Source organism: Macaca mulatta, chromosome 6 (assembly GCF_049350105.2).
Source record: "Macaca mulatta isolate MMU2019108-1 chromosome 6, T2T-MMU8v2.0, whole genome shotgun sequence".
Taxonomy (NCBI): domain Eukaryota; kingdom Metazoa; phylum Chordata; class Mammalia; order Primates; family Cercopithecidae; genus Macaca; species Macaca mulatta.
In genome coordinates this window covers 101860575-101872639 of record NC_133411.1, presented here as the reverse complement: position 1 = coordinate 101872639, position 12065 = coordinate 101860575, and the positions used below count along the sequence as shown (strand labels likewise).

Genomic DNA, 12065 nt, shown 5'->3' with positions numbered 1-12065 from the left:
TTGGCTTTTGTTGCTCTGTGAAAAGTCATTGATGTTTTTAACTGCTTCAATCAGGGAAATTGCTATCTGTAAACACCAAGAAATTTGCTTTTATATTAATCTTAAAATTGAGTTTAGTTTGGTGAATCTTTATATAAATTGCTTTTTATACTAAATAATGTTTTAATAGTTACAGATAAAGACTACTGTAGTCATAGGCCGGGTGCGGTGGCTCACGTCTGTAATCCCAGCACTTTGGGAGGCCAAGACGGGCAGATCACCAGGTCAGGAGATTGAGACCATCCTGGCTAACACAGTGAAACCCTGTCTCTACTAAAAATACAAAAAATTAGCCGGGCATGGTGGTGGGTGCCCGTCGTCCCAGCTACTCTGGAGGCTGAGGCAGGAGAATGGCTTGAGCCCGGGAGGCGGAGCTTGCAGTGAGCCGAGATCGCGCCACTGCACTCCAGCCTGGGGGACAGAGCGAGACTCCGTCTCAAACAAACGAACAAACAAACAAACAAACAAAAAAAGACTACTCTAGTCGTAACTAATAGGTAATTTTAAAATATATTTACAGCTCTATCTTAAAGGAACCAACCACAGAAAGCCTTCAAGCCCTGTGTGCTCTAGGGTTGGCAATGCAGGATGCTACACTGTCAAAAGCAGCACTTAATGAGTTACTGAAGCACACCAAACACAAAGACAGTAATTATCAGAGGTGCCTTCTTACATCAGCGATTTATGCACTCCAAGGTCGCAGTGTGGCAGTGCAAAAACAAGTATCTAAAGCTGTTCACAGGTAAATTCTGTATTTGTGAACTTGGAACCTAATTATACTTGATATCATTGCATTTGACATTTGGACTTTATTAATACTATAAAATAAGGTAAGAATATACATTTGAAAACGACACCCTGGTTTTATGCAATTTTACGCAGGACCTGACTATATATATTATTTTACCTATAAGGATTGTGTTTTTTTAATTCAATTGATAAGTTTGGCCCTTAGTCAGGTTAAGGCCCAAACTTTGTTTTGCTATTAAAGCTCTTAATTCCCAAGTTTGTAATATTCTTAGTCTGTTGTCTGGTACTGTCTAGATTGATGGTTTTAGTAATTTTCAGCCATTTAAAGATTCATTAATTTCTTCAAAATTTGAAAAAAGGAAAGCTGTCATTAGCAGCAGTGGTTAATTATTATATTTATTTTTAGCAGTAAAGTATTGTGTCTGTAGTCTCTTTTCCTTTCGGAGTTCATTTTTATTAACAATCTGCTGGGGTTTTTTTAAGTTATTTTAATATAAAGCTTATTCCTTATGTCATTTTTATTAGTAGTCATCTTCCTGCCATGCAATATTACTTATCCTATAATTTTTAATCTCTTTGTGTTTGAACACAGTGTGTTAAATTTCCTTAACTTTTCTTAATTATCTCATGACTTTATAATCATCCATTGTTGATTTTTTTCTTCTTATTTTCATAAAGACTGTTGGAGTATATAAGTGATATAAAGTATGTTTTCTAAAAATACTTTCAACCAAACATGCACAATTAATATGAACTTGTTTTAGATGTCTAAAAGGTTTTAAACTTAATAAATTGTTGGTTGCTTGTACATTTTGTGGTTAAAGTAACTTGTCCCTAAGCCTGCTACTTTCGATGATCTCTTTAGCAACCCTGGTGACCCTGCTCTTTGGTCTCTGTTGTCTCGAGTTGTTGCACAGTATGCTCAACGAAATGCAAAGGTAAAGTAATGTTTCAAATTCTAGCAAAAAGATAAAATAACTTGTGATGTGGTAAATATGATAATTTTAAACTATGACACTATTCTTCTGAAAGATAATTTATACAATGAAGAAAGTTCTGTTATTAGCTAAATTTTCCATTAGTCATCCAACGAATACTAGACTGAGTTTTCTCCAGATGTTGTGGGAGCTACAAAGAAGTAGGAAGATCTTTTTGAACACATACAGATTATGGTAATGATATGTGATAAAATAATGTAACACTGCCAATAGTAAGCATTAGCTATGTGTTTTTGAATCCCAAAAGATAATTTTATTTAAAATCATCTTAAAGATAAGGCAGTAAGAACTAGAACACTGCTAATATACAACTATGTAATTATAAATATGAAGTCATTGACATTCTATAAAGGATTATACACTACATTTTAGTTTCTAACAGCCAGATATTTTCAGGAGTCTGTATTCTTCTATTAACTTCTGTGGTTAATATATCCTCTCATAGTTCACTTCACAAGTTGGTAAACATAATGGTAATAGCTAATGTTTTCAACAACTTACCACGACTAATTATTCCAGTATCTGAAATCTACAAGACCCACACACTTGTTTGACATCTGTGAGTCTTGTTTGTTATTCCTACGGAATTTCATTCTTTGTGGCTTTGTTTCTTTGTTTACCCAATTGTGTGTACTTGAAAATTATTTCTAGGAATAATTTGAGGCCTAGAATTAAGGTACCTTTCTACAGAAGTAATTTGTACTTGCTTCCGCTGGGTGCTTGGGAGGTCCACCAATCTGGGACTACATTATACAAAGTTTAGAACTTGGGGTTTTTGGACCAAGCAGGCTACTTTGTGCTTGGGTTGCTAGTTCCTGAGACCTGGCTTAATTCTGATTCACGTTGAATCTTAGGGTGTGGCCTGTTGGGGTCTCAGCTTATTCTGATGTAGGTCTCCTCTATACTCCCCTCCTTGTGTTAACCTGGGCCTTAATTTTTGTCCTACCAGCCCATGCGTCCTTCAGGATTAAAATTAAAATTTGTTAGTATTTGGGCCAGGCACAGTGGCTCATGACTGTAATCCCAGCACTTTGGAAGGCCGAGGAGGGTGGATTACCTGAGGTCAGGAGTTCATGACCAGCCTGGCTAACATGGTGAAACTCTGTCTCTACTAAAAATACAAACATTAGCTGGGCATGGTGGCACACACCTGTAGTCCCAGCTACTTGGGAGGCTGAGGCAGAAGAATCACTTGAACCCGGGAGGCGGAGGTTGCAGTGAGCTGAGATTGTGCCACTGCACTCCAGCCTGGGCGACAGAGCAAGACTCCATCTAAAAAAAAAAAAGAAAAAAAAAGAAAAGAAATTGTTAGCATTTGCGAACGGCAGAAGCGGCTTCCCTGCTCACTTGTCTCTCTGAATTCCAGTTTTCCCTTTCAATTTTGACCTGGTAAGTCCTTAATATCGTGTCAATCTTTCAGTGCTTTTAAGAGTATGTTTTTAAAATCTTTTATCTCAGTGCTTTTCAAACTTTAATGTGCAACTGAAGTCACCTGGTGATCTTGTGAAAATGCAGATTCTAATTCTGTAGGCCTGTGACGGGACCCAATATTCTGCACATCTAACAACCTCTTAGAGAGTGTGGACACTGCAGAGGCACAAGCCGCAGTTTGAGCAGCAGGGTTTTATTTCACATTTTTTGTTATTTTTAATGAGTGAGTTGGCTCAAAGGACCTGGAAGACCATTGTTATTCGACTCGAAAATTACCTGAATGAAGTGCTTTATTATGTGTCAGCTATCAGCATTTTTATAATCTCAACAACCATATGAAGTAGCTGCAATTATTTAAAGTTATAGATTTCAAATTGAGCTAATGAAAACCCTGTGATGCTACACGTATTTTTCTTATTTTTAGTATTGAGTTGATTATTGAAGCAATGATGAGGTGCCTTGAACTTTATTTATTTTACTGCAGTGTGTAAGTTTTGAAAATACTATGTATTTTCATATAGTAAGCCATGTTAATTTATCTTTGTGATCTCTCTCAGTCTTTATAATCTTTTATATTATTAGAAAATGTATACATTTGGTTGGTAAAATTACGTAACTTGTGAGCCTATAAAATCAATATTTTGAAAGAAGAGTTGGTCACAATAGAAAAGATTTCCTTTCACAAGATTATTAGTCTTTTCAAACAGTAATAATAAATTGATACTTTTAAGAAGGTTTGGAGTTATGAAAGTGGTAAAACTGAACCTTTCCAGTGATTTAGTGGAAAGGCCTTATCAATCTTAAATTTACTTTTTCATGAAAGTTTTTGCATTTGTATAAATCATCAATATTTTCTGTTCTAGGGAGGTGTGGTAGCAGGAAATGTGGCTCATATCCTGGACTCAAATCACGGAAAGGTTAGTTTGTCCTAGTACAAAGGAAATGTTGAATTTATTAAATAATACTGATGAAGGAATAATAGTTTTCATAGCCTTAGTGATTATATCATATCAAATGGAGTCTTTTAGTCAGTTTGAACGAGAGGGAGCTATAAGGAAAATTGGCTAACGTACTTCTTTTCTCTTATGTAGAAGGCGTTACTGTACACTGCAGTAAATCAGTTGGCTATGGGAAGCAGTTCAGGAGAAGATGAAAAAAATATTGCACTAAAGACCATTCAGAAGGCAGCTCTCCTTTCTCCAGGTGCATATAATATCTATTTCATTAATTCCAATTTTTTTTCTAAATACATATTTTGTAAGTGGGGGAAAAATCTTGCACACAATATATATTTTATTGGCATTGTTTATACCAGACAAAAATGTGTGTAATTTAGATATTCTACAACAGGAGTTTGAGTGATTAAAGTATTTTGCACTATGTAAGTGTTTAATGCAATATATAATGCTATCAGAAATGACTTTTTAAATAATGCATTATAGATTCACATAGTTTCAAGGTGCATGTGATAATTCAGTACATTTATATTCTTGAATTTGGATTCTATCAATCTTGCATTTATTTGTGATTTATAGGAGCAAAGTTTATATTTCCATGAAATAAGTCAAAAGGGAATTTTAAGAAAATATTTCAAGATTTTGCATATCATTTGATTATCTGCTTTTGGCTACTGATAATTAAGAGAGCATCAATTATCGAAATAGGCCTAAAGGAATGTCTGCTTAATGATACTTTATTATTACCTGTTACTGAAAATCTGAACTATACATGTATTTTCAAGAAACAGTTTTATTTCCATTTTGCATCAATATGGTTTAAAGAGTTTCACCTATAGTTGCTAAATTATTTAACATACATATTTAGATATTTTTATGTGTAGTTAGCTTCTTGAAGGATGGGGATGTATCTTGTGTGGTAACTGTTAGAAATGCCACGGTTATGGCCTCACCTGAGCTAACTGTGTCATATATAGGCTGTTGATCACAAAGGTACTGAGGAATGTTACTTAAGCGTGTTCCATCACTACTACTGGAAAAATGCCGTAGAAGACTGGAATGTCTAGCAATATAGGGTTATAAGGTATATTTTTACATAATACAGTATTTTAAATATGAAATAATGCATGAAATTTATTCTCCTTTAACTCTTCAGATGTGTTAGATCAGAATGCTATTGCTTTTGGCTAAGCACTGTTGGGAAAGAAATTATACCAAGAACAAGTTCAGTGTTACCTTGACAATAAATTGTAAAGACTCTCATTAAGCTGCAAAATATCTAACATTTCAGGGATTATTTTGTAAACTAAGTAAAAAAATCAATATTCTGTTGTTTATGTTTTCCTTCATTTTGACATAGAAACAAAGAGACTAAACATTTTGATTTGTCTATGTTATATATATATTGGTAGGTTTTTTATTTTTGGAGTTCTCAAGCAGATATTAGATAAACTTACTCTCAGTAATTCTTATTGTGGATCCAGAATGATAAAAGATCTATTAGCCTTTGATTGTGCAAGGACAAAAACTTTAGAAAGGTGAGATTGCCCAGATTAGGTCCTCTCTAATGATCTCTGATGTTTCCGGATTATCTGGATAAATACATACTCAAGGAAGCAGAGACATCACATAAGATGCTAGAACAGTGACTTAGTGGCAAAGATGAGTGCCTGTTTGAGACTTGTCCTTAGGGTCCAATGAAAATGAATATAACTGTCATTATGTGTAGTGGCTGTACACCTAGTCCTTGTAGATCTTTGGATGAACAAAGCACAGTTTTGATAGATGTTATTCCGGGGGATCTTGTCAGGAATTTAAAGATAATTCCAAGAATTTAGAATTGAATGGAAAAAATTCCAATTTCTGCTACATTAGTGCTTCTGTGATACTAAGAGATATTTTTAGCAAGCTGTACTTTAAAATTTTGGGGTTTGTAGTTTATATATTATCTTAGAGTCACTCTGTTTTATAGGGAATTTGGTTTGCTGGTCATCTGTGGAAGAGTTCAGGGAAACAGTAATTATTTTGTGTTGTGATAGAGAAAATTGCTGCCAGCTATTGTCCATTCTCCAATCAGAAATCCAAACTATACAATACTGTAAGATCCCTAAAGGGGCTATCCCCTTAATCTTAGGATTAAGTTAATATTCAGAGATTGAGTCCACTTCAGTTGGAATCATAGAGTTTAAGACCCTATGGCACCTCAGCTATTATCTAGTTTAGTTGTCTTGTTTTATAGGAAAATGAATCCTAAAGGAAGAACTGCCACACATTAATTAGTGGCATGGCTAGACCTGACACCCACATCTAAGGCTGTCATGTGCCTTTATTTATATAGTAATCAGATTTTATCATAAATTCTAGAACATAGTCCCCATTTGTGTATTCTGGAATTTGATTATGTCTATGCTACTTAAAATAAGGTAGTCATTATTTGGAGTGGAAATTGTTTCATTATATGGAGGTATGTATTGAACTTTTTGTAAAAGTATTTGATCTGCATAAGACTTTAATGATTCTTGTAATTTTGTTGATTTTTGTACTTTTAGCAGTAATACTAGTCACCTATAACTGAAGTAGATATATATTTCAGATATTTGATAAGAAACATATTGGGTGGGGTGGTCAGATAAAAAGAAATAGAAAACTAAAGCTAAAAAGTATGATCAAGTGACTATATTGTTAACTAGCACCCCCTTGTGAGATTTTGAAAACGTTCATTTGTTTTTTAAGGGTAGCAGGACTAAAATACTAACTTGTTGAAGTAAAGGGCAAAATAAGATTTATAAAAATAAATGACCAAACAAATGAAAAGAAAAAACTTCAAAATTCCAAATCCCCTTCACGTTTTTTTTCACAACTTTCTTAAAAAGAGAAGTCTTTATACATAATCTTTTCTATGCATAGAAAGTTACCTTCCAACTCACTGCTGTTGGACTTTTCTCCTTTTCCCTCCCCTGAAGCTGCTGTGAAGGGTGAAGGAAAGAAAGAAAGATCAAATGAATGAAGGATATATAGTCATATAAATGCTTCACTTGGAATGATGAAGTTACTTTCATGCTTGCCTATTAGAATATAATTAAAATCTTAAGTCTTTCCTTTGGCTTAAACTTTTCTTAAGAACTGGTGTTATCTTCCTTGTCCTAGGACTGAGTCTTTAAAATGGCAACTACTAAGTGACGAAGATGAGTGAGACTTATCCTTGGTGTTCAGTGCAAGTGAATCTAATTGCCCTTTCCACAGTAATACAGCACTCTCGGCAGCTGAGCTAACCAGCCATGGAAGAAGAACTTAATAGGATGTTTCTCATCCTCTGATATGTTTGGAAAAATTGGCAAATCTTGAAAGATGAATGTAGCAATGTGTTTCTGAAAACAAGTGCAATTTAGTTTTCCTTTGAGAAACTGAAATTTTTTTTTGGATACAATTTTTTTTAACTTGTAAACTCTTAGTCTCATTTTTGATAGTTTTTAAGCAACATGTTGATTTTAACAAGACTTACCACTGTGTGTTTCCTGTTTTTAGGTGATCCTGCTATCTGGGCTGGGCTAATGGCAGCCTGTCATACTGATGATAAACTGGCCTTAGTGAACAAGACTCAGCCAAAGAGGATAGATTTATACTTGGCACTGTTATCTGCTATTTCTGCTTCAAGTAAGTTTTAAAAAGCTTCTTTATACATGATTTAATTCAGATTTCTTGAATGGTTAAATCCGGAATACAAACAGCTTCAGCACATATTGTTATAAAAAATATATTCATTAGACCGGGTGCGGTGGCTCATGCCTGTAATCCCAGCACTTTGGGAGGCCGAGACGGGCGGATCATGAGGTCAGGAGATCGAGACCATCTTGGCTAACACGGTGAAACCCTGTCTCTACTAAAAAATACAAAAAATTAGCGGGCATGGTGGCGGGCGCCTGTAGTCCCAGGTACTCTGGAGACTGAGGCAGGAGAATGGCGTGAACCTGGGAGGTGGAGCTTGCAGTGAGCTGAGATCGCACCACTGCACTCCAGTCTGGGCGACAGAGCGAGACTCCGTCTAAAAAAAAAATATGTGTATATATATATATATATATATATATATATTCATTAAAAATCCATAGTATAATATTTGTACAAAAGTATGATAAGCATATGTATTTTCTCTTCCAGATAGCTTAAAAGCCCAATAGGTTCTGTTAGCTGAAATCTTTCTTTTGTAGCATTACTTACTTTGAGACTTTACCAGCATTTTAGGATAGAGGCGACCTGGAAAGAATCCTTTACTGAAACCTGCATTGAAATTGTCCCATGATTCCTCCTGGGAATCTTGGTCAGAATAAGCTGTTAATCTAATCAAATTTAGTTAACATTGTATTGTAAATCTATAAATTTCTTCACTGAAAAGTGACATAGATTAATCTACTTAAATTAATAAATAGATTAGCCTACTTTTGTCTTGGGACCTTAACTTTTCACTGAATTAATTTTAGGTTATTAATCATTGTTTAGTAAATGTTAAGCATCATTACTGCCAGTCTTTTGACTACTAGGGCAAATTAAGAAAAGTAGGCTTTTGTTTAATGGTATTAGATTATATAAGATTGAAATATTTTAATAAAATGAATTTATTAAGTGGTAAATCAGAAATACCTATAACATAGTTATTTTTAAGCCATACTCTTCAGATTAAAAGAAAGAACTACCTATTTTTATTTTTTATCCACATTGACAATCTCTGTCTTTCATTGGTATGTTTAGACTATAGGTGTTTGAAGTGATTGTTGATATCATTGGTTTAGTATCTATCATGTATTTTACCATTTTCTATTTGTTGCCCTTGTTCTTTGTTTCTATTGTTGTCCAACTATTTTTCTGTGTTTTGTAGTTTTAATTGTGTGTTTTATTTGATGCTATTTTCTCTTCTTTGTTAGCATGTCAGTCATATTTTCTTTTTTACTTTTCTTTTTTACTGGTTGCCCTTTTTTACTGGTTGCAATATACATTTACAATTAATCCAACTCCATTTTCAACTAACACTGTACTGCTTTATGGATAGTGCAAGTCCTTAGAGTAAAACAATCCTAGTTATTGTCCTTTATGTCATTGCTCTTTTGCTTGCACATAAGCATACAAGTCTGTGTACATCCATACACACATAAGCACACATAATCTAATACGTTGTTGCTATCATTATTTTAGTTTTTTTTTTTTAAGAGATGAAGTCTTGCTGTGTGCCCAGACTGGCCTCAAATTCCTGGGCTCAAGTAATACTCCCGCCTGAGCCTTCCAAGTCAGGCAGGAGTCACCATGCCAAACTAATTTTTTTGTTTTAGAAATGAGGTATTGCTATGTTGCCCAGGCTGGTCTCAAACTCCTAGGCTCAAGCAATCCTCCTGTTTTGGCCTCCTAAAGTATTGGGATTACAGGTGTGAGCCACTACATCCAGCCTATATGTGTCTTAATAGGTGAGACTAGTTTCTTGTAGGCAGCATATATTAGATAATTTTTAAAATCTATTCAGCCAATCTATATATTTTCAATGGAAAATTCATTTACATTCAAGGTTATCCTTGATGTGTGATGCCTTATTTCTGTTGTTTAATTAGTTTTTTTTTTTTTTGTATATGCATTATTTCTTTCTCTCTTTATTGTATGTTACTGTATTTTGGTGGTTTTTCTGTAGTGGTACCATTCATGTCCTTTCTCTTCCTCATTTGTATGTTCGCTTTACCAGTGAGTTTTTACTTTTGTGTGTTTTCATGATGGTAAATATTGTCTGTTCTCTTTCAGGTTTAGATTCCATTGAACATTTCTTTTAGGATAGGACTGGACTAGTGGTGATATTCAACTTTTACTTGTCTGGGAAAACTTTATTTTCCCCTCATTTATGAAGGATAACTTGGCTGGGCATAGTATCCTTGACTGACAGTTTTTTTCTTTTCAGCAGTTTGGATATATTATCTTATTCTCTACTGGCCTGGAAGGTTTCTACTGACAAATCTGCTGTTAGTCTGATGGGTGTTCATTTATAAGTAGTATGTTTTTAGTATTCTCTCTTTGTCTTTGACTTTTGGTAGGTTAACTGTAGTGTGCCATGGGGAACATCTTTTGGAATTGTAAATATTTGTGCATCTCTAAGCCTCCTCATATTTTCAGATGTGTAAATCTCTTGCTAGAATTGGGATTTTTCATCTATTATTTTGTTAAATAGTTTTTCTTAACAAAATAATTATGTTTTATTTTTGCCTTCTAGGACACTGAAAATTTAAATATTTGGATGTTTTATGGTGTTCCATATGTCATGTAGGCTTTGCTTATTTTATACTTTTGTTTCACTAAGTTATTTGAAAAGATCTGTCTTCAAGTTCTGAGGCTCTTCTGCTTGATCTAGTCTGTTGTTGAAGCTTTGAGATGGATTTTGTATTCGTTCAATGAATTCTTCATTTCTAGAATTTCTGTTTGGTTATTTCTGATGATATCCATCTCTTTGGTAAATTTTTCATTAGTATCCTAAATTGCTTTTTGTAATTTCTTTGTACTGGTTTTTAGTATTGTCTTGTATTTTACTGAACTGCTTTACTATCAGTATTTTGAATTTTTCCCCTAGGATTTCATAAATTTCTTTTTGATTCAGATCTGTTGCTGTAGAATTATGATGTTCCTTTGGAGGTGTCATATTGCCTTGCTTTTTCTTGTTTTCTTTGTCCTCACATTGATATATGCACATCTAGTCTAACAGTCCCTTCCAATTTTGGAATTTTCTTTCGTAGGGGAGCATTTTTTCCTGAAGATGTATATCCATGGTGTTGTTTGGGTAGGTCACTTTGGCTTTGATTCTGAATGTAGTCTCTGATTTCTTTGGCTGTAGACAGCATCAGTGATATTTGTGATTTCTTTGGTTTGTTAGGATACACTTGTTAGTGGAGGCTTGGTGAAGTTTTGGTGGGGCCTGGGATGCCAGATAGGCCAGTCTTTGGGCCCCAGTGGTGGCAGCAGTGGGCCAAGCTTGCCTGTCCTTGGACACCAGAGCAATGTACAGTGGCACTGGTGTTAGTGGGTTTAGGCAGGCCCATTCTTGTGCCTCTGTAGATGGATTGCCCAGGTTCTAGGAATGGCAGCATTGGTGTATTAGGGTTCTCCTAGAGGGACAGAACTAATAGGAGATATATAGATAGATAGATAGATAGATATAGATATCTATATCTATATCTATATCTATATAGAGTTCATTAAGTATTAACTTACATGATCACAAGTTCCCACAATAAGCTGTCTGCAAGCTGAGGAGCAAGGAGAGCCAGTCCCAGGCCCCAAACTGAAGAACTTGAAGTCTGATGTTTGAGGGCAGGAAGCATCCAGCATGAGAGAAAGATGTAGGATGGGAGGCTATGCCAGTCTCGCTTTTTCGTGTTTTTCTGCCTGCATTATATTTGCTGGAGGCTGATTAGATTGTGCCCACCAGATTAAGGGTGGATCTGCCCTCCCCAGCCTACTGACTCAGATGTTAATCTCTTTTGGCAACACCCACACAGGCACACCCAGGATCAATACTTTGTATCCCTCAGTCCGATCAAGTTGACACTCAATATTAACCCTCAAAATTAGGCTGGGTAAGTGGGTATGTTCTTGAGTCCCTGGGCAGCAGGCATGGTGTGGATGATGGCAGTAGCAGTGGGACTGACCCTCTGGGACCCAAGCAGTCCACACTGGCATTAGTGGTGGCTGCAATGGACTGAGCGCACCAGTCCCCAGGCCCACGTGTGGTACATGTGAGTGAGTGCCAGCTGCGGTGTTAGCAGCAGATTGGATGGGCCTGACCTCAGACCCCAGAGGAGTGCTCAAATGCTAATGGTGATGGTCTAAGCTGGGCAATCCCCAGGCCCCAGGAGGGCATGCTTGGGAACTC

At 35.5% G+C, this 12065-nt stretch overlaps 1 protein-coding gene across 3 annotated transcripts in view; it reads left to right on the top strand.

Annotated features, from left to right (window-relative positions):
- Positions 1 to 12065, top strand: part of SKIC3 (SKI3 subunit of superkiller complex) — a 91877-nt gene that overhangs the window by 57317 nt on the left and 22495 nt on the right. For all 3 annotated transcript variants that reach the window (XM_015140451.3, XM_078004994.1, XM_078004992.1), the window contains exons 33-37: positions 560 to 781; positions 1655 to 1727; positions 4082 to 4135; positions 4310 to 4421; positions 7700 to 7828. In XM_015140451.3, coding sequence (XP_014995937.2) covers positions 560 to 781; positions 1655 to 1727; positions 4082 to 4135; positions 4310 to 4421; positions 7700 to 7828 — 590 coding nt within the window. The remainder of the gene's footprint in view (positions 1 to 559; positions 782 to 1654; positions 1728 to 4081; positions 4136 to 4309; positions 4422 to 7699; positions 7829 to 12065) is intronic.